The following is a 20,166-nucleotide window of genomic DNA, read 5'->3' on the forward strand; positions in this document are numbered from 1 at the left end:
CCATTCAGATGAAAGGCTGGGCATTTTGTTACTTTCTCAACCCAAGCTAAGTTTTACTGTCTTAGCAAGAACGACTCGGTCTCGCAAATCATAGCTAAGTCTCCTCTCAGGGCCTTGCTGAAGTTGTGCGTTTGCTTGCTCCGCTTTCCCCTCATTTTGGGCCTCAAGCCTTCCTGTAGTCCGAGGCCCTGCACCGGGGTCAAACGCGCCTCCGGTCTTCACGTAACCGTTCAAGCATCCCGCCTTCCCAGGACACACTCAAGCGTCAGAGCGGTCCGCTCTTCTCAAATCTTATTGGCTCAAGTCCACGCGTCTCATGGCACTGGGGGGGGGTGAGACAGGCGGAAAAAGGCCTTCCCCCGGCGCGAGAAGATGACGTCACAGTAGCCCGGCCGGGCGCGGAAGTTGCCTGGGGCTCTCTGCCCAGTAACTGGCATCCACCGGTGCCGACCGAAGACCCCTCGGTCGGCAGCGCAGTTGCAATGGCCATTTGTCAATTCTTCCTTCAAGGCCGGTGCCGCTTTGGAGATCGGTGCTGGAACGAACATCCTGGTGCCAGGGGTGCAGGAGGAGGACGGCAGCAACCGCAGCAGCAGTCTTCAGGTGAATGTCCTCTGCATCCTCCGCGGTAACCGAGCCGTGAAGGGCCGGCTGGCGGGGACCGGACGTCCCACCTGTGTCCCAGTGCTGGTGACCCCAACGTGCCCACATCGCTGCCTTGCCGGCCCCAATGGGCCCTGCACAACGTTTTTAAACCGAGGGTTTTATCTACATATTATTCATGGGGTCCGTTTTTATTGAGCTTCAGAGGACCTGGGTTTGGGCCTGGATGCTTTTGCGAAACTGAGTTTTTAAATCGGAATTAACTATCGAAACTACCTTGTAGGTAAATGCCGTAATTGAATATAATTATTACTAAGTTGTTTTTTCGAGGGTGAGGCTAGCAGCTTGGGTCAGAATCAGGACTTCATTTGGGATAAGTCGTGGACTTCTTTGGAAATCTAATAAAACCGGCCAGGTGCGGTGGCTTACGCCTGTAATCCCAGCACTTTGGCAGGCCGAGGCGGGCGGATCACGAGGTCAGGAGTTCGAGACCAGCCTGACCAACATGGTGAAACCCCCCCGTCTCTACTAAAAATACCAAAAAAAAAAAATTAGCCAGGCGTGGTGGCGCGCGCCTGTAATCCCACCTACTCAGGAGGCTGAGGCAGGAGAATCGCTTGAACCCGGGAGGTGAAGGTGGCTGTGAGCCAAGATCGCGCCACCCAACTCCAGTCTGGGCGACAGAGCGAGATTCTGTCTCCAAAAAAAAAAAAAAAAAAAAGAAAGAAAAGAAAATCTAATAAAACCTATAGAGCCATACCGCAGAAAAAATGCACCTGCTCATAAATTTGGGGTGAAATTGGGAAGGTGGGAAGTCCAGTTAACTCTCCGGGAGATGAGGAAAGGGGATGTGGGGGCCTCGTTAATCTAATCCCTGGGCCTAGATCATTGTCAAAGCTTTTTATCTTAAAGGAAAGGAGAGATTAGACGTGAAACCTTAGAACAACACAAGATTTTAAAGATCGGGTTAATAATTAGGTGCTGCCTCCCTTCCTTCCCCTCCTTTAGGGCTCTTCATGTCATGTGATGTGATGTAGTGTGGTGTGGTGTGGTGTGGTGTGGTGTGGTGTGATGTGATATTTTGAGACAGCGTCTTGCTCTCTCCGGCAGCTCACTGCGACCTCCACCTCCCAGGCTCAAGCGATTCCCACGCCTCAACCTCCCGAGTAGCTGGAATTACGGGTGCCCGCCACCATGCCCTTGAAAAGTTTTGTATTTTTAGTAGAGACAGGATTTCGCCATGTTGGCCAGACCGGTCTTGAACTCGTGACCTCAGGTGATCCGCCCGCTTCGGTCTTTCAAAGTGCTGGGATTACAGGCGTGAGTGACCGCGGCAGGCTACGTCTAACCTTTAAACCTTGTATTGCTTGATGGTTTCACGTCTGATCCCACTTAAGGGAAGACAGTCCTTTTATTTCATCCACAATTAATCTAGTGAAATATTTCAAACCAAAAATTAGGACTCAGGTCTGAAGAATGTGAGTGTAAACAAAATTTAGCAGACAAACTTTGTATTTAGCTCCCAGAAACAAATGAATGTTTCTAGAATTTTAAGTATGAAGACCAAAAGCAATATTTTTTTTTTTAAAAAAAAAAAAGGAGGAAGTGAGTTTCTTCAGTTATATCATACCCCAGTGAAATTTGGAATTTTAGAAGAAGATACCATTAACTCCTACTTGAAGGATCTGGTCTAGCAATCTCCACTTTTTTGTTGTTGTTGTTATTATTAGGGTAGTTTAGAGTTGCAGGATGAACTTTCACAACTGGGCATGTTTGTCATTCCAACTTTTGATATATTTAATGGCTTATCTCCTAATTCAGTGAGCAACAAGATGAATTACCTTAATCTTGGCCCCAACAAGGAAGTGATGAGTAAATGAGATTGCTAAAGTGATTTTAAAAAACAAAACCAATATGTAAAGAGAGGAGATAATCTTCATTTTGATATTTATGAAATATTGGAAAGCTACTCATAGAGGAACTACATGCATTTTGTTCACATGTAAATACCATGTATAATCTCTCCGTGAAAATAGGTGTGTAGGTGCTTGCCCAGAGAAAAGACTGCATCAAATAGACTTAAGCATCTGTCCAAAAACAGAGGGTAGAATCTAATCTTTCATATTCAAGAAACTAATTCAATGTCCATTTTTCAGCCTTTACTACAATATAGGGCCTGGTGGGGGAGCAAAGAATGATAAAAACACAAGTTTTTATCCTGAAGGAGTTTATGATTTATGATGCATGCCTTCTGTCAACTCGACTATCAAGCAGTTGTTTATTTAATAAGCTTTGTCAGCTGAATTTAGTAAAATATCACTATTTTTCTATATTATTTTCTTCTGAATCTCAAACAGAAATGCAATTGGCCACTATATGATTTGTTGATATTACAACCTAACTACTGTCTGTAAATAAAAAATGAAGAGATTGTCATTTAAAATGAGTTTAAATGTAGTGCTTGTTGGATCTTTCTATGATGTCTAGACATACTAAGATACAAAGATTTTTGAGATTTAAAAGAACAGTTGCTGTACACAGTAGCTCATGCCTGTAATCCCAGCACTTTGGGAGGCCAAGGCGGCTGGATTGCTTGAGCCCAGGAGTTCGAGACCAGCCCACGCAATATGGCAAGACCCTGTCTCTACAAAAAGTACAACAATTAGCCAGACATGGTGGTGTGCAAAAAACGCCTGTGGTCCCAGCTACTCAGGAGGCTGAGGTGGGAGGATTGAGCCTGGGAGGTTGAGGTTACAGTGAGCCAAGATCATGCCACTGTCCTCCATCCTGGGCAACAGAGTGAGACCCCATCTCAATTAAAAAGAAATAAAATAAAAAGAAAAGTTGCTAGCAAAATTATTTTGTTTTATTGTTTATTTTAGGTAATAATAGACGTGGATGGAATACCACTAGCCAGAGATACTCCAATGTCATCCAGCCATCCAGTTTCTCCAAATCCACACCATGGGGGGGCAGCAGAGATCAAGAAAAGCCATCTTTCGGTTCTTTTGATTCTGGAGCTTCAACTAACAGGAAAGAAGGCTTTGGATTGTCTGAGAACCCATTTGGTTCACTTAGTCCTGATGAGCAGAAAGATGAAAAGAAACTTCTGTAAGTGAAAGCTTTCAGGAAAATTACTATCCATTTGCTTATGTTTTTTCAAAAGCACCTACAATCTTTGTATTTTGTTTTCTCTTTTTTTGTAACATCTTTTCATAATACAATATTTTCTTTAAAAAAGAAATAATGCATTATTTTTAAATCAGAGTAAGCAAAAAAAAGTCACCCACAATCCTATCACTCATAGATAGCCACTCTTTTGCTATGTATTATCCTAAACTTTATTTCACTTAAAAATATATTATCTTTCTATAATAGTAGAGTGCCTTCCTAGGGATAATTATGCTTTTTCCACTTTGTGTTGATAACACTATATTGTGAATATCTTTCTAAGATTAGTCCTCCTTAAGTTCATTCTAACTTACAAGTCCTTTACAAAGTGTGATGTAATTTAGAACAACTTGTAAACTTGGAGGTCACTTATACCATCTCTGTCTCTCTCTCTCTATTTATTTATTTAGAGATGGAGTCTCGCTCTGTTGCCCAGGCTAGAGTGCAGTGGTGCAATCTCAGCTTGCTGCAGCCTCCGCCTTCCAGGCTCAAGCCATTCTCCTGCCTCAGCCTCCCAAGTAGCTGGTATTACAGGTGCCTGACACCACGCCAGCTCATGTTTTGTGTTTTTAGTAGAGATGGGGTTTCACCATGTTGGCCAGGTTGGTCTTGAACTCTTGACCTCAAGTGATCTGCCTGCCTCAGCCTCCCAAAGTGCTGGGATTATAGGCATGAGCCACCATACCCAGTCACATATCTTATTTATTTCTAAAACTTTTACTTGGATTATCCTATTCAAACTGATCTCATTTGATTTCCTACATTTATTGTGAGGTAGATATATGACATTTCTTGAGAATATTTATGGTAAAATTTATGGCTGGTGTCAAAACAATGCTTGGCTATCTGTAATGTTCCCTCAACTCATGGTGACCAGGATGGAATTTAAATGTAACTGGTTAGTCTTTTACTTCTCCTAATTAAATCAGAACCAGTTGTAGATATTTTGAGCCATGTACCATATACAGCTGATTTTTTTTTAAGTAAATGAACAAACAAAACCTTACTTTCTGCATTTGTTACAGTCCTAAATTTAATACAGTTTTCTCTGTGATAATTCTCCTTTTATTGACATAGTCTAAGTAGGAAGAAACTAATTTACAGCCGAATCTACCCATGGCATTACCACAGATTAGTTGTATGGATGTGGGTCTGTTTCCCCTGTTGCAAAATGCGAGAATTAGATAAAATGATCTCTGAAGTCCTATAACCCACCTTTAAAATATTATGATTCTGTATCACGTAAGTGGTACTTTGTTCTTCCCAGTTAAATGATTATTGATGTTTGTGATAATTAACAAAGAAAGATTAAAGTTACTATTTTAGATTTTAGTTCCTAAAAAAAGTATGGTATCTGTGATAGTATTTATGTAAGTATATTGGTTAATGGGTCAGTGTATTGGAAAATCAAACTCATTAACTTCTCTGACATTATAATACCATTTGTAACCATATAGTTCACACTTCTATAAACTTGTGCTTTAAAGAACACTCTTCAGAAAATATAATGGAAAATATTTTGAACTATGTATTTACTAGAATTTAAATTTTCAGTTGTGGAAAACCATTAACAATAAATTTTACCAAGCAGCTAAGAAGATCCTTTACTCTTTTTTGTTTTTTTTTCTTTTTGCAGGGAAGGAATTGTAAAAGATATGGAGGTTTGGGAATCATCAGGGCAGTGGATGTTTTCTGTTTATTCACCAGTGAAAAAGAAACCTAATATTTCAGGTAACTGAAAAATTGTGCATTTAAAAAATATGTTCTAAAACTATTATTTTCTAAAACCAAAAGAATGCCAAATAAAGAAATCAACCACCAACTTAGCTACAACTAGGAGAGTTTGGACATTGTTTAAAGTATTTGAGTATTCTAGCCAAACCTCATAATTTAGAGATTAAGGTTGGAGAATATAGTATTTTAAGACATGTAGTTCTTGGGAGAAAACATTTAAATAAAGCCCAGGAAGACAGTCTACATTCTTGATTCCCTGTATATACAACTTTGGAACCTCTTAGCTTCCTGTAGTGAATAGAAGAGTCACATCCTGCCTGTCATTGAGGCCTTGGCTGCCTGGTTCTGTTCTTTCTTCCCTATCTTTCCTTCTAAGAATAGTTGTGTGGAGACCCGTTCTGGAGATAATATTTAGATGTGAGGAGGCTTAGCTGGGCTACAGGGACAGCAACTTTTTTTTTTTTTTTTTTAAGACGGAGTTTCACTCTTGTCCCCCAGGCTGGAGTGCATTGATGCGATCTCGGCTCACTGTGACCTCTGCCTCCCAGGTTCAAGTGATTCTCCTGCCTCAGCCTCCTGAATAGCTGGGATTACAGGTGCCCGCCACCACACCCGGCTAATTTTTGTATTTTTAGTAGAGACGGGGTTTTGCCATGTTAGCCAGGCTGGTCTCGAACTCCTGACCTCAGGTGATCTGCCCGCCATGGCCTCCCAAAGTGCTGGGATTACAGGTGTGAGCCACCACACCTGGCCTGGGGCCTGAAATAGCATTTGCTTTAGAATATTCTTCTCTCTCTCTTTTTTTTTTTTTTGTCCATAGTCCCTAAGCCCTTTCTGGGCTGAAACCTACACCACCAGGCTTTTCCAAGCCCACTCTAGGTGTTCCTGGGCCTCCATCCTTTTGAGGAAACAGTGCGTATCTTGCAGATGGGAGCCCTTGCAATCAATATCGCAGAACCTTGGGATCTTTCCTCTGTCTCAGTTCTAGTTGCTCATTTTCTGTGAGCATTTGCATTGCAACGCTTCTTAGTTATTTATTTACTTGTCCATTTGACAAATATTTACTGAATTTCTTTTGTGCTAAGTGCTAGGAATATAGTGATGAGCAAGACAGACAAGATCCCTTCCTTATGAATCGTACATTCTTGAGGGAGGAAGACAATAAGTGCTGCAAATAAACTAAGATGATTTCAGATAATGATATTTTCTATAGAGAAACAACAAAGTATTAAGCCCTTAATCAGCTTAAGTATTAGTACTTGAGTATTAATCCATTCCAAATTGAACCTAATGCCTGTTGCCCTAAAGCAGTGGTTCTCAAAATGTGGATTCCTGAATAAAGTTGCCAGATAAAATACGGGACATCCAGTTATATTTAAATTTCAGATAAACAAACAGTATTTTTACTATGTGTACATCCCATGTAATATTTGAGGCACATTATACTAAAAAAAGTATTTATTGTATATCTGAAATTCAAATTTAACTAGGCATCCTGTATTTTTATTTGCTGAATCTGGCAACTTTATCCGTGAGGCCCTTTTAGGAGTTGCCTAAGTTCAAAAATATTTTCTAATAATACGAAGTGATTAATTGCCATTTTTCACTGTGGTGACATTTGCACTGTTGGTGCAAAAGCATTGATGAGTAGAACTACTTGTATCTTAGCATGAATCAAGGCAGAGGCAATAAATTACTAGTAGATGTCACAATAAAAAAAAGTTTAATGCCATTTGAACTTAAGAACTTCCTTTATGAAGACATAAAAATTATTAATTTTGTTAACCCTTGACCCTGAGTACACACCTTTGTAGTATTCTGTGTGACAAAATGGGGAGCACATACAAAGTGTGTCTGCCCCATGCCCAAGTGTGATGGTTATCTTGTGTGATTGTTCATGTTGGACTGAGCTAGCCACTTTTTTCAAAGACAATATTTATTTGAAAGGAATGACAACTATGGTTATTTAGAAGAAAACAGTTGATAGTGTTTATTGCCAAAGAAAAAAATTAAAACTTTCAAGCAAAAATTGGAATTACGGAAAACTTGTTTGTCATCATGAACATGATGACTTCTCAATACTTAAAAATCTCTTCTGATGAAACGGATGGCAACATTCACAAATGTGAGGGCCACACACAGCAGCTCATGCCTGTCATCCCAGTGCTTTTAGAGGCTGAGGTAGGAGGATGGCTTGAAGCCAGGAGTTCGAGACACCCCCCGGAAAACATAACAAGACCCTGTCTCTACAAAAAATAGAAAAATTAGCCTGAGTATGATGGCATATGCCAAGAGTCTTAGCTACTCTGGAGGCTGAGGTGGGGGGGAATCACTTGAGTTCAAGAGTTCAAAGTTATGAAGAGTTCTGATGGTGCCTCCACACTCCAGCCTGGGTGACAGAGTGAGACCCTGTCTCTTTAAAAAAATTTTATGGCCGTGCGTGGTCGCTCACACCTGTAATCCCAGCACTTTGGGAGGCCGAAGTGGGCGGATCATGAGGTCAGGAGATGGAGACCATCCTGGCTAACACAGTGAAACCCCGTCTCTACTAAAAAATACAAAAAATTAGCCAGATGTTGTGGCTACTCGGGAGGCTGAGGCAGGAGAATAGTGTGAACCTGGGAGGCGGAGCTTGCAGTGAGCCGAGATTGTGCCACTGTACTCCAGCCTGGGTGACAGAGCGAGACTGTCTCAAAAAAAAAAAAAAAAAAAAAAAAATTTTATGTTGTATAATAACATGCCAATGTTTGGAAGTTCTGCATAACTCGGTGAACTGGCATTTTTAAAATGACTTATGTGTGATATTACAAAATTATGCATGGCTGAAAGTCCATTCTACATGCATGATAAACCAGTGGATTTTAATATAATACCACAAAAAGTTCATTAGTATGGCTTGAGTCTGTGTTATAATTAACTTTTAAGAAACTACCACTTGTCAAGTTTTGGTGTAGTATCAAAGAAAAATGTCCACAGTTACTTGAAAAAGCCATTTAAGTCTTCCTTTTCCAATACGTGTCTGTGTGAGTGCCCGTTTTCTGCATACACTTCAGTCAGAACAACATATTGCAACAGAATGAATGCAGAAACATATATAAGAATCCAGCAGCCTTCTATTAAGCCAAACATTAAGAGATGTATAAACATAAAGCAAGGCTATTAATCTTACTAAATTTTCATTTTTTGTTTTGGAAAATAGCTTTTTCATTTATGTAGATAGGTAATTGGTTTCTTTTAAATAAATTAATACTAAGTTTCTCAGTTTTCATTTCAAATGTGGTAATTATCAATGTAAGTAACCCATGTAAACAAACATTCTTTGGGGTCCTTAATGATTTTTAAGAATGTAAAGGAGTCCTGAGACCAAAAGTTTGCGTACTTCTATCCTTTTGTGGTATTATATTAAAATCCACTGGTTTATCATGCATGTAGAATTAATCCATTGTATTAATAAATTAACTTTTTCTATGCAGCTATAATAGAATGATACTACTTTTGCCCCATTTTACGAGACTTGAGAAAATTGTCACTCAAATCGTTTTCTGTGTTCTGTGGTTCAGATGAGGAATTCTGGTTGAGCTTGGCTGGAAGGAATAGGAGGCAATTAGGGGAACAATGTTCCTTTAGATAGAGTGGTTATCTATTCCTGGGAGGCAGTATTGGGAATGAGTCCTGCATAAAGAGAGGGTATCAGTTACGGGAAGATTTGGGGGAAAACATTCCTGGCAGTAGGACTAGCTATTGCAAAGGCCCTGAGGTAAGAACAAGGTTGGCAGTGTTTACAGACTAGTGAGGCCTGAATTACTGGAGGAGAGTAAACAAGGGAAAGCAATATGACAGTAAGGCCAGAGAGATAGCCAGGGGCCAGATCATGTTGGGCCTAATTGCACTGGGCAGGCAGCCATGAAGAACTTTAAGCAAAAGAGGGACGTGATCTGATTAGGAAAAGCTAACTCAACATGCTGTGTGAGGGGGGATAAAAAAGGTCTGTTGGGAGCAGAGGCAAAAGTAGAGATAGGGAGACAGAAGACGTTGCTGCTTGTGACTAGAGTTCATAGCAGTGAAGACAGAATTGGTCATATTTGGGTTCTGTTGGAGCTTGAACTGGCAGGATACTGATTAATTAGATATAGGGAAAGAGAAATCCAAGGTGATTCCTAGGGTTTTTTGGCTTGAGGCGTCAGTAAAGATGGGGAAGACAAGTCATTAGAAGGAATCCAGGGTTCTGCTTTGAACATTTAATCTTTCCTTTATTCTGAAGCAGGTGTCCTTCGAGTTAATAATAACTGGGTTACAAGGAATTTTTTGTAGAAAATATCTTGAACATTTTTTGCCTTTCTTAGTAAGTTTGCCCAATTATAAAGTTACAGCTTTTGGACCAGATATGGTGGCTCATGCTTGTAATCCTAGCACTTTGGGAGGCTGAGGCAGGTGGATCACTTGAGCCCAAGAGTTTGAGACCAACCTGGGCAACATAGCGAAACCGTGGCTCTACCAGGGTGTGGTAGCACATTCCTATAGTCCCAGCTACCCAGGAGGCTGAGATGGGAGGATCACTTGAGCCCAGGAAGTTAAGGCGGCAATGAGCCACTGCACTCCAGCCTGAGTGACAGGAATGAGACCCTGTCTCAAAAATAAAAAAAAAAAAAAACCGGTTACAGCTTTTGCTTTAGAAAACTTGGAAAGTACAGAAATATATAAATAAAATAAAAATAACCTGTTATCACAGAGATAACTACTACATTTTAGTATATTTCTTTCAAAACATACACACACAAACATATTTCTTGTTTATGTATACAATTGACCCTTGAACAACATAGAGTTTAGGGGCACTGATCCTCTGTGCAGTCAAAAATCCACATATAAGCTTTGATTCCCCAAAAGCTTAACTACTAATAACCTACTGTAAGAGAAAAGAAAATGTTAAGAAAATCATAAGGGGTCAGGCGCGGTGGCTCACGCCTGTAATCCCAGCACTTTGGGAGGCCGAGGTGGGCGGATCACAAGGTCAGGAGTTCGAGACCAGCCTCACCAATGTGGTGAAACCCCATCTCTACTAAAGATACAAAAACCATTAGCCGGGTTTGGTGGTGTATGCCTATAATCCCAGCTACTGGGGAGGCCACGGCAGGAGAATTGCCTGAACCTGGGAGGCAGAGGTTGCAGTAAACCGAGATCACGCCACTGCACTCCAGCTTGGGCAACAGAGCAAGACTTCGTCTCAAAAAAAAAAAAAAATAGAAAATCATAAGGAAAAGAAAACATATTCTTCACATAGTGGAAGTGGATGATCATAAAAGTCTTCATCCTTGTTGTCTTTAAGTTGAGTAGCACAGGGCTAGGTGGGTTTGGTCTCGCTGTCTCAGGAGTGGCAGAGGCAGAAGAAAATCCCTGTACAAGTGGGCCCTGTACAGCTTTGTGTATGGTTGGCTCTTGAGCAGAACTGCAGGGGTCCACTTGTACAGGGATGTACAAGTTGTTCTATGTGTGTATATATGTATACCTATACATATATACATATACATATATATAATTAGGATCGTAATCTAGTTTTTCTTTGTTTTGTTTTGTTTTTTTGAGATAGAGTTTCGCTCTTGTTACCCAGGCGGGAGTGCAGTGGCGCAATCTCAGCTCACTACAGCCTCCGCCTTCTGGGTTCAAGTGATTCTCCAGCTTCAGTCTCCTGAGTCGCTCGGATTATAGGCATATGCCAACACGCCTAACTAATTTTTGTATTTTTAGTAGAAACAGGGTTTCGCCATGTTGGCCAGACTGGTCTTGAGCTCCTGGCCTCAGGTGATCCACCGGCCTTGGTCTCCCAAAGTGCTGGGACTACAGGCATGAGCCACCGTGCCCAGCTGTAATCTAGTTTTATTTATTTATTTATTTTTGAGGCAGAGTCTCGCTTTGTCGCCCAGGCTGGAGTGCAGTGGCGCAATCTCAGCTGACTGCCACCTCTGCCTCCCAGGTTCAAACAGTTCTCCTGCCTCAGCCTCCCGAGTAGCTGGGATTACAGGCGCATGCCACCACGCCCAGCTAATGTTTTGTATTTTTAGTAGAGACGGGGTTTCACCATGTTAGCCAGGATGGTCTCGATCTCCTGACCTCGTGATCCATCTGCCTCAGCCTCCCAAAGTGCTAGGACTACAGGTATGAGCTACCGCACCTGGCCCTAGTTTTATATTCTAATTTTTGCTTTCAGTTTGTTTCTGGTACTAAAAATATTAGAATGAGCACCCCTATACATAGTGACCTTTGTTTACATATATAACTATTTCCCAAGGTTAAATCCTGTAAATTGTATTATAAGTCACAGGATATGAATGTTTTTCAGGCTTGTGATGCTTATTAATAATTATCCCTCCCAGAAAACTTGTACCATTTTAATTCCCTTAACAGTAATTTAGGAAATGATACATTTCACCACATTTGGAACAACAGTAAATACCAGCTTTTAAAATTTCTGCCAGTCTGATAAGTAAAGCATTTTATCTATATTTTAAGTTGCATTTAACTTTCATTTATTTACTATTTGATTTTTTTGTGTGTGAATTGCCTGTTCATTATCTTTGCCCAAATTCATTTACTTTTCTCATTTATTTGTAAGAGCTATTTATACATTAGGGCATTAGTTCTTCTCTTGTCATACATGTTAAAATTGCAATTTTCCTAGTGTACAATTTGCCTTGTAATTTTGCTTAGTATAGTTTCTGGCAGATTTTTTAAAATATAAGTTTGAATACAAGTGTAGTCAAATCTTTCTCTTGTGTTTGTTGTTCATTCTACCCCACCTATCTTTAGAAAATTCTTCCCCATTTAAAGATCAAAATAACCAACTATATTTTACTGTAATTTTACACTTTATTAAACATTAAGTAGAGTGTAGGCTTTAAGTTTCTTCCTTATGATTATGAAAATTTTCTAATCAACATTAGATATTTTCTTGTTTAGCACCTGTAGCTTTACTATCAAAATTATTGGCATTTATTTTAAAGATTCCAATTGATTCCTCACTTCAGGTTTTACAGACATTTCACCAGAGGAATTGAGACTTGAATACCATAACTTCTTAACCAGCAATAACTTACAGAGTTATGTAAGTTTGTTTCCTATTAATCTACTGCAATAACAGATGAGCTGTTAATTACTGCTTTCTTTATTGTGGCTTGTATTTTGGCAAAACCGATAAGGTCTATGATCTTTTTTCAGGAGAAGGCTATTTTTCTTTTCTATATTATTTTCATTTAAATTGGTTGGTTATTAAAATGATAGTATATTTTTACTTTAATAATTAGGAATATTACTATTTTTATTACAAATTACCTAACAGTCAGTCCCAGAAATGAAACCGTTTTACCATTTGACAGATATTTATTGAACATCTGTTAGGTACAGATCCAGTGATGAATGCTAGAAAAACAAAGTTAAATAAGATACAGTCTGTAATACAGATTAACATCTTCATATATCAGATATCAAAAAAAAAATAAAAATCTTGACAATAAGTTGAGTACCTGAAGGAAGCAGTTTAAATGCTGTATTTTTCTGTTTCTACAGTCATGATCATGCATTTCAACTAGTACATGTGTTCACCTCCCATCCAAATATAACTAACTACGTGCTGCCAGATGCTTGTGATATTAACCAGATGATACAAGGAGTTGAACAGGGAGAGGGAACTGGAGCTGGAATATCTTTGACAAACAGGCCAAGTCAATGCAAATTTTGCAAGTCATGGGCCATAAAACTGTTACATAAACCTTTCGTGATTTTGGCAAAGAAATATGTGAAGTTTTTATTGAAGAAACTAACTTAAACATACAATATTGAACTGTTATTTTTCTGTCTTCCCTTTTCAGCTAAATTCTGTCCAACATTTAATAAATCAATGGAGGAACAGGGTAAATGAACTGAAAAGTCTAAATATATCAACTAAAGTAGCTTTGGTGAGTATGGGAGAGTTTTCTTGAGGGAAGTGTCTTACCTATTGCTTTTTTGAAGAGAATATTTTACTTTAGATTTGGAAAGCAAAACAAAAATTTTCTGTCAAGAATTATGATACACGTTCCCAAAATAGCATCACTTAAGAGTCAAGGTCTTGAAATAGTTTTCTCTGTGTTCCTTGGTCAGAAAAGCAGAAATAGTTATGCTTTTTTTTTTTTTTTTTTTGAGACGGAGTCTGGCTCTGTGGCCCAGGCTGGAGTGCAGTGGCGTGATCTCGGCTCACTGCAAGCTCCGCCTCCCATGTTCACACCATTCTCCTGCCTCAGCCTCCCGAGTAGCTGGGACTACAGGCGCCCACCACCACGCCTGGCTACTTTTTTGTATTTTTTAGTAGAGACGGGATTTCACCATGTTAGCCAGTATGGTCTCGATCTCCTGACCTCGTGATCTGCCCACCTCGGCCTTCCAAAGTGCTGGGATTACAGGCGTGAGCCACCGCACCCGGCCAGTTATGCTTTTAAAAGCTTTTTAGGGTAAATTTGTTAACTTTGGTAGTGCTAGTTTTGAATATGGCAAACTTATATAAATTCAAGTATTTAAAGTTATCTGTATGTAAAAAGAAATTACTTTGAACAATTATATGAATGCACATTTAGAATGTAATGTATCATTTTGTGACTGAAGAACACAGTATGTTCCTTGTCTTAAACAGAAATGCCTTTGGAAGATATATACCCACGTGTCTCCAAAGATCTATGGTCCTGACTGTAGCAAGTTCATTATCCTTGTAAATAAAGTTATGATGTTTCTACACCCATTAAAAAGTTCTTAAGAATTTTATTTTAAAATAAGATATTCACATTTATAATTTTAATATTTCCAATTTCTCAGATGGTTTCTACTCTGTATAAAGGATATGAGAGTACTGTGTCCCTACACTTAGTGAATGGTTGACAGTCCCAACACCCCTCCCCTTTCTTAAATATGTGCTTCCTGAATAACTAGACTCTTGTGCAAGCTAATTTCTTTGACCTTTTAGTTGTTGTAATGCTATTTGAATTTAGTGGGACCTCTTGGAAGTAGTCTGTCCTTGTGTGGGAGGTGGGCCACCATCACCATGGATGAGAGCTGATGGAGAAAGGATAACTGAGTCCAAAGAACTGTGGAACTTCCCTCAGGGCTGGAAGGTCCCTGCTCTTTGCTAGCTGCCCAGGGCCCCCCCATAGGTGAGGATGTGGGACAACCCACCCATAGCTGACTTAACATGTATCAGTAGTTCACGCCTTCTTTATGCTGAATGGTAACCCATTGTATGGATATATTATAATTTATCATCTGCCTGTTAATGAATATTACACTGAGGAAGAGAAGCCAGACCAAAAAACAAAACCAATAGTGTAGACCATGTGATGCCATTTGTATGAAACTCTGGAAAAGACAAGTCTCATTTGTAGTGATAGAAAGCAGATAGAGTGGTTGCCGGGGACGAGGAGTTGAGAGGGAGTTGACTGGAAAGGGACACAAAAGAACTTTCAGGGAACAAAAATGTTTTGAATCTCGATTGTGGTGGTTGCAAGTTTGTTAGAACTCATTGAAATATATACAAAAAATGGATGCATTTTATTATATTAGACTATACCTCAAAAAAAGTTGATTCTTTAAAGAATGCTCTTGAGGGCTGGGCGCAGTGGCTGACGCCTGTAATCCCAGCACTTTGGGAGGCCGAGGCAGGCAGATTATGAGGTCAGGAGTTTAAGACCAGCCTGACCAACGTGGTGAAACCCGGTCTCTACTAAAAATACAAAAATTAGCCAGGCATGGTAGCGCACGCCTGTAATCTTAGCTACTCAGGAGGCTGAGGCAGGAGAATCACTTGAACCCAGGAGGTGGAGGTTTCAGTCTCAAAAAAAAAAAAAAAATTTTTTATTATTATTATTTTTTTTTTTTTGAGATAGAGTCTCGTTCTGTCGCCCAGGCTGGAGTGCAGTGGTGCGATCTCGGCTCACTGCAAGCTCTGCCTCCGGGGTTCACGCCATTCTCCAGCCTCAGCCTCCCGAGTAGCTGGGACTACAGGCACCTGCCACCATGCCTGGCTAATTTTTTTGTATTTTTAGTAGATATGGGGTTTCACTGTGTTAGCCAGGATGTTCTCAATCTCCTGATGTCATGATCCGCCCGCCTCAGCCTCCCAAAGTGCTGGGATTACAGTTGTGAGCCACTGCACCGGCCAGAGAATGCTTTTGAGGCTTCCAACTGAAAGAAATCACTTATGTTTGCTTTGGATGATTAAGAAAGTCTTCTTGGAAGGAAGGAGCAAGTACAAAGTTCCTTGAAAGGAGGATTAAGATTTCAGTAAGCAGAGATGAAAGACATTTCTAGAGCACAGAATAGCAAGAACATAAAGTACTTTCAGGGAATGGGAAATGTTTAATGGATATTTGGTCATAAGCTTTTAATTATATAATAGTGGATCTACTTCATTTCGAGTATTAAAGTTGACTGGGTATACTATAAAGGTCCTTTTTACCTAATATCTAGATTTCTCTATAAATGCAGATCTAACCTTATAGACACTGAAAAAAATTTAAAAATATTTTTCTCATTATAATATCTGCTCATTTTAGGAATTTAGAAAGTATAAAAAAGCATAAATAAAATTTAAATCAACCGTAATTCATCAGCCAGAGACAATCACTGTTAACTTACTAATGTACATTTTTTTATGCATATTCATATTATTAGTTGTGATTATACTGTTTATACAGTATTAGATCTTATCCTTTTCAACATCATATTATGGGCATTTTCCATGTTAAGCATTTAACTTTGCCTTTTTTAATGCACTTTTTTCTTCTCTTTTCTGTTCTTTTTTTGAGTCATAGTCTTACTTTGTCACCCAGGCTTTCCCAGGCTCAAGTGATCCTCCCACCTCAGGTTCCCAAATAGCTGGGACCACTGGCTAATTTTTTGTAGAGATGGGGGTCTCACTGTGTTGCTGAGGCTCATCCCAGACTCATAGGCTCAAGCCCTTCACCATCTCAGCCTCCCAAAGTGCTGGGATTATAGGTGTGAGCCACCACACCCAGCCTTTAATGCACGTTTTAAAAAATTGAATTTGTCCATAAAATGTATAGAAAAGATACTGGAGCATTATTCATCAAGCACTTTATTATTTGCACACTTTTTTTTTTTCCAGCTCTCTGATGTAAAGGATGGTGTAAATCAAGCAGCACCTGCATTTGGATTTGGCAGTAGTCAAGCAGCAACATTTGTGTCGCCAGGTAAGTGATAAAGTAATACAGGACTTAACTGATTTAGAAAAATTAGATTTTATAGGTTTCAAATTATAAGCCTGAATCACCATTTTAAATTACCTTCATAAATTCTACAACCTTCCATCATAGAACCTCAAAGCATTTGGCTCATTAGACATTTGTGAAATGGAGGCCAGATTGGGCATGTTCTTTGAAAGACACTTAAGCTTTAGAAGTCCATTTTAGGAATGGTTTTTCAGGAGTTTCGTAGAAGTACATAGCTATGATAGCAGCACCTTTGAGAACTTTCTTGTCACTATGTTTAACAGCATAGCATTGTCTTCAGGTGGCAGCTCTGGTGAGGTAAGTAGAAACCAAAGTGAAAGTCTGTTCTCTTGTCCCTGTGGTTTCTCCTTGGGTGAAGGTCAATCAAGGTGAAAATGGGATTGTTAGCAGAAAAGGCAGGAAGCAGGCTTTAGTGGGTAGTTCTAGCCTCTCATTTTTACTTTTCTCATCTCATCCTTCCAGTAAGCTTCTCAATACTGAAACATGACATAAAAAAGAAAGATAGGGGAAGGAAATAATGGTGACATTTTTTTGACTATAATAAATTTTTTTCCTGCTTTGTTTTGTTTTTTGTAGGCTTTCCAGTCAATAACAGCAGCAGTGATAATGCTCAGAACTTTAGTTTTAAAACAAACTCTGGATTTGCCGCTGCCTCTTCTGGAAGCCCTGCTGGTTTTGGGAGTTCCCCAGCATTTGGAGCTGCAGCCTCTACCAGTTCAGCTATCTCTACTTCTGCTCCAGCTTTTGGATTTGGGAAACCTGAAGTTACATCGGCTGCATCATTTTCATTCAAAAGCCCTGCAGCTTCCAGCTTTGGATCACCTGGATTTTCAGGACTTCCAACTTCCTTGGCAACAGGTGCTATTAGAGCTCCAGTGGCCCCAGCCTTTGGAGGTGGCAGTTCTGTGGCTGGTTTTGGTAGTCCGAGCTCACATTCTCACACTGCTTTTTCTAAGCCATCCAGTGACACTTTTGGAAATAGCAGCATATCCACTTCTCTCTCAGCCTCAAGCAGCATCTTTGCAACAGATAATGTGTTATTCACACCCAGAGATAAACTAACAGTAGAAGAACTGGAACAATTTCAATCCAAGAAATTTACTCTGGGAAAAATTCCATTAAAGCCTCCACCTCTGGAACTTCTAAATATTTAAAAGGGCAGTTTTAAATACAAAAAAGAATGATGTTTGAAATTGTTTTGAGTGATTCATATAGAGGTGCATATATGCATACATGTATTCATAAGGAATATAAGCTTCCATTAATAGTGATTTTAAATTTTATTTTTTCTTAAGTCTAAATATTTAAGTAAAAAGTAACAAAAACTCAGCAAGCAAGGGAATTTTTTTGTACTGTAATTTTGAATGGAACTGAAAAATTTTGCATGAATAAAGTACTTTTCTCATGCCACACCACTTTACTATCTCACCATTTAAAGTTTTAAACTTTTTTTTTTAGGAAGGAGATAATTTCTGGAACTATTAGGGGGAATATGCTCAAATATTTAGCCTACTGTTAGAATAAACATTAATAGCATGACTTCATGTTCAAGATTCTCTCAAAGAGATAAATCACAGTTTGTAAAGAGTGACAAGCTTTTATTTTTAGAACCATAGGGGCATTTCCCCCCCATTAGTTTGAGACTGCCTCTCAACTTTGGCAGTCTCATGGACCACCATTTGAGTTTTCTTCAACAATCTTAGGCTGCTTTTTATTTTGGCCTCACTTTTATAGAATTCTATTTATTCATCACATTAGTCTGTCAAATGGATGAGTTGTAAGAGAAACAAATTGTGATCTCATATGAGTAAATAATGTGTGTAGTGTGGTCAGGATTTACCAGTTTCTGTTTCTAGATCTTCTTAGGCATGGCCAGGTACGGTAGCTCACACCGGTAATCCCAGCACTTTGGGAGGCTGAGGCGGGCAGATAGATCACTTGAGGTAAGGAGAGTTCGAGACCAGCCTGGCCAATATGATGAAACCCTATCTCTACTAAAAATACAAAAAATAAGCTGGGCATGGTGGCAGACACCTGTAATCCCAGCTACTGGGGTGGCTTGAACCCGGGAGGCAGAGGTTGCAGTGAGCTGAGATCACGCCACTGCACTCCAGCCTGGGTGACAGAGCCATACTCCGTCCCCTCTCCCCCCAACCCAAAAAAAAAAGAATTATCGTGCGTGTTTGGATCTCCCTGTGTCCTCAGATTGAGGGAGTAAGATTTGTATCTTACGTATGGATGATCCAAGAAACTAACGGCCTGTCACGAGTTGAAGCAGGTATATCAGAGTTCTGTGCTTTCTCAGGCCTCAAAAATTACATAGCTAGCACTGCCAAAGCAGTTACTAACACGGGTCTGGCATTGAGCTGATTTTTCTAAGTGAATATAAAACCTTACGTAATAAAAGATAGGCACTCCAAATGATTTTAACATATGCAAAGGATTCAGTCCTCAAAGGACCCGCATTCTCCATTTTGCTTTGTTGTTGTTGTTGTTGTTGTTGTTTGTTGTTGAGACAGTCTCGCTCTGTCGCCCAGCTGGAGCGCAATGGCGCGATCTCCTCTCACTGCAAGCTCCGCCTCCCGGGTTCACGCCATTCTCCCGCCTTAGCCTCGCGAGTAGCTGGGACTACAGGCGCCCGCCACCACACCTGGCTAATTTTTTTGTATTTTTTGTAGAGACGGGGTTTCACCGTGTTAGCCAGGATGGTCTTGATCTCCTGACCTCGTGATCCGCCCGCCTCGGCCTCCCAAAGTGCTGGGATTACAGGCGTGAGCCACCCAGCCCGGCTCCATTATGCTTTTTGAGAAGCTGCACGACTCATTTGACAGTTCTGGAACCCCAGTGTTTGGGACAGAATCTATACTATACCCAGGGGATTGAAACCATGCTGGTGTAGAGATGGTAAATAGAGCATAAGTTCCTTTAGAAGGAGCAAGATTAAAACAAAAAGAGCATAAATTCCTTCTTTGGTCTCAAACTCTAAAGACTTTCCAGTATTCGAACTAATACTTGAATCCTAGAATTTTCCTGCCCCCTGGGATGAGCCCTACACTACCTTTAAATTGCATACAAGCTCCCTGAGGTATCAGTTGAACGTCCCAGTGTCCTGGAAGATCTCAGAGAATTCAAGTTAAAAGCCCATTGTTTCCAGCTGTGCCTGATTATAAGAATCACCTGGGGTGTTTGTTAAATAATATCTCCAGATAATATATCCAGATTACAGGGGCTGCCCTTTGGGATGGGCTTGGGAGTATGTCAACAGGTATTCCTTGTGATCTTTCAGGCAAGTTTGGGAAACAGGCCTATCCAGCTGTATCTGGGAATTTTAATTGTTGAAGTCTGTTTTCTGTGCTCCCATATACACAAAATGTGGGAATTTAACAGGATC

General features: G+C 40.0%; 1 protein-coding gene across 3 annotated transcripts; it reads left to right on the forward strand.

The window, feature by feature from the left end:
• The first annotated feature begins 295 nt into the window (after nucleotides 1-295).
• On the forward strand, nucleotides 296-18,187 carry NUP42 (nucleoporin 42). 3 transcript variants are annotated; one of them, XM_071094933.1, is made up of 8 exons: nucleotides 296-603; nucleotides 3,486-3,714; nucleotides 5,411-5,505; nucleotides 12,531-12,607; nucleotides 13,371-13,457; nucleotides 14,168-14,242; nucleotides 16,652-16,736; nucleotides 17,352-18,187. In XM_071094933.1, the coding sequence occupies exons 1-8, from the start codon at nucleotides 483-485 to the stop codon at nucleotides 17,927-17,929; spliced, it is 1,347 nt and encodes a 448-aa protein (XP_070951034.1). In that variant the 5' UTR covers nucleotides 296-482; the 3' UTR covers nucleotides 17,930-18,187. The 3 variants fall into 3 exon arrangements, with proteins under 3 accessions (XP_070951034.1, XP_011729459.1, XP_070951033.1); XM_011731157.2 differs by lacking the exon at nucleotides 14,168-14,242 and having other exon boundaries at nucleotides 319-603; XM_071094932.1 differs by lacking the exons at nucleotides 296-603; nucleotides 14,168-14,242 and adding an exon at nucleotides 633-886.
• The last annotated feature ends 1,979 nt before the right edge of the window (nucleotides 18,188-20,166 follow it).

Source organism: Macaca nemestrina, chromosome 4 (assembly GCF_043159975.1).
Source record: "Macaca nemestrina isolate mMacNem1 chromosome 4, mMacNem.hap1, whole genome shotgun sequence".
Classification (NCBI taxonomy): Eukaryota; Metazoa; Chordata; class Mammalia; order Primates; family Cercopithecidae; genus Macaca; species Macaca nemestrina.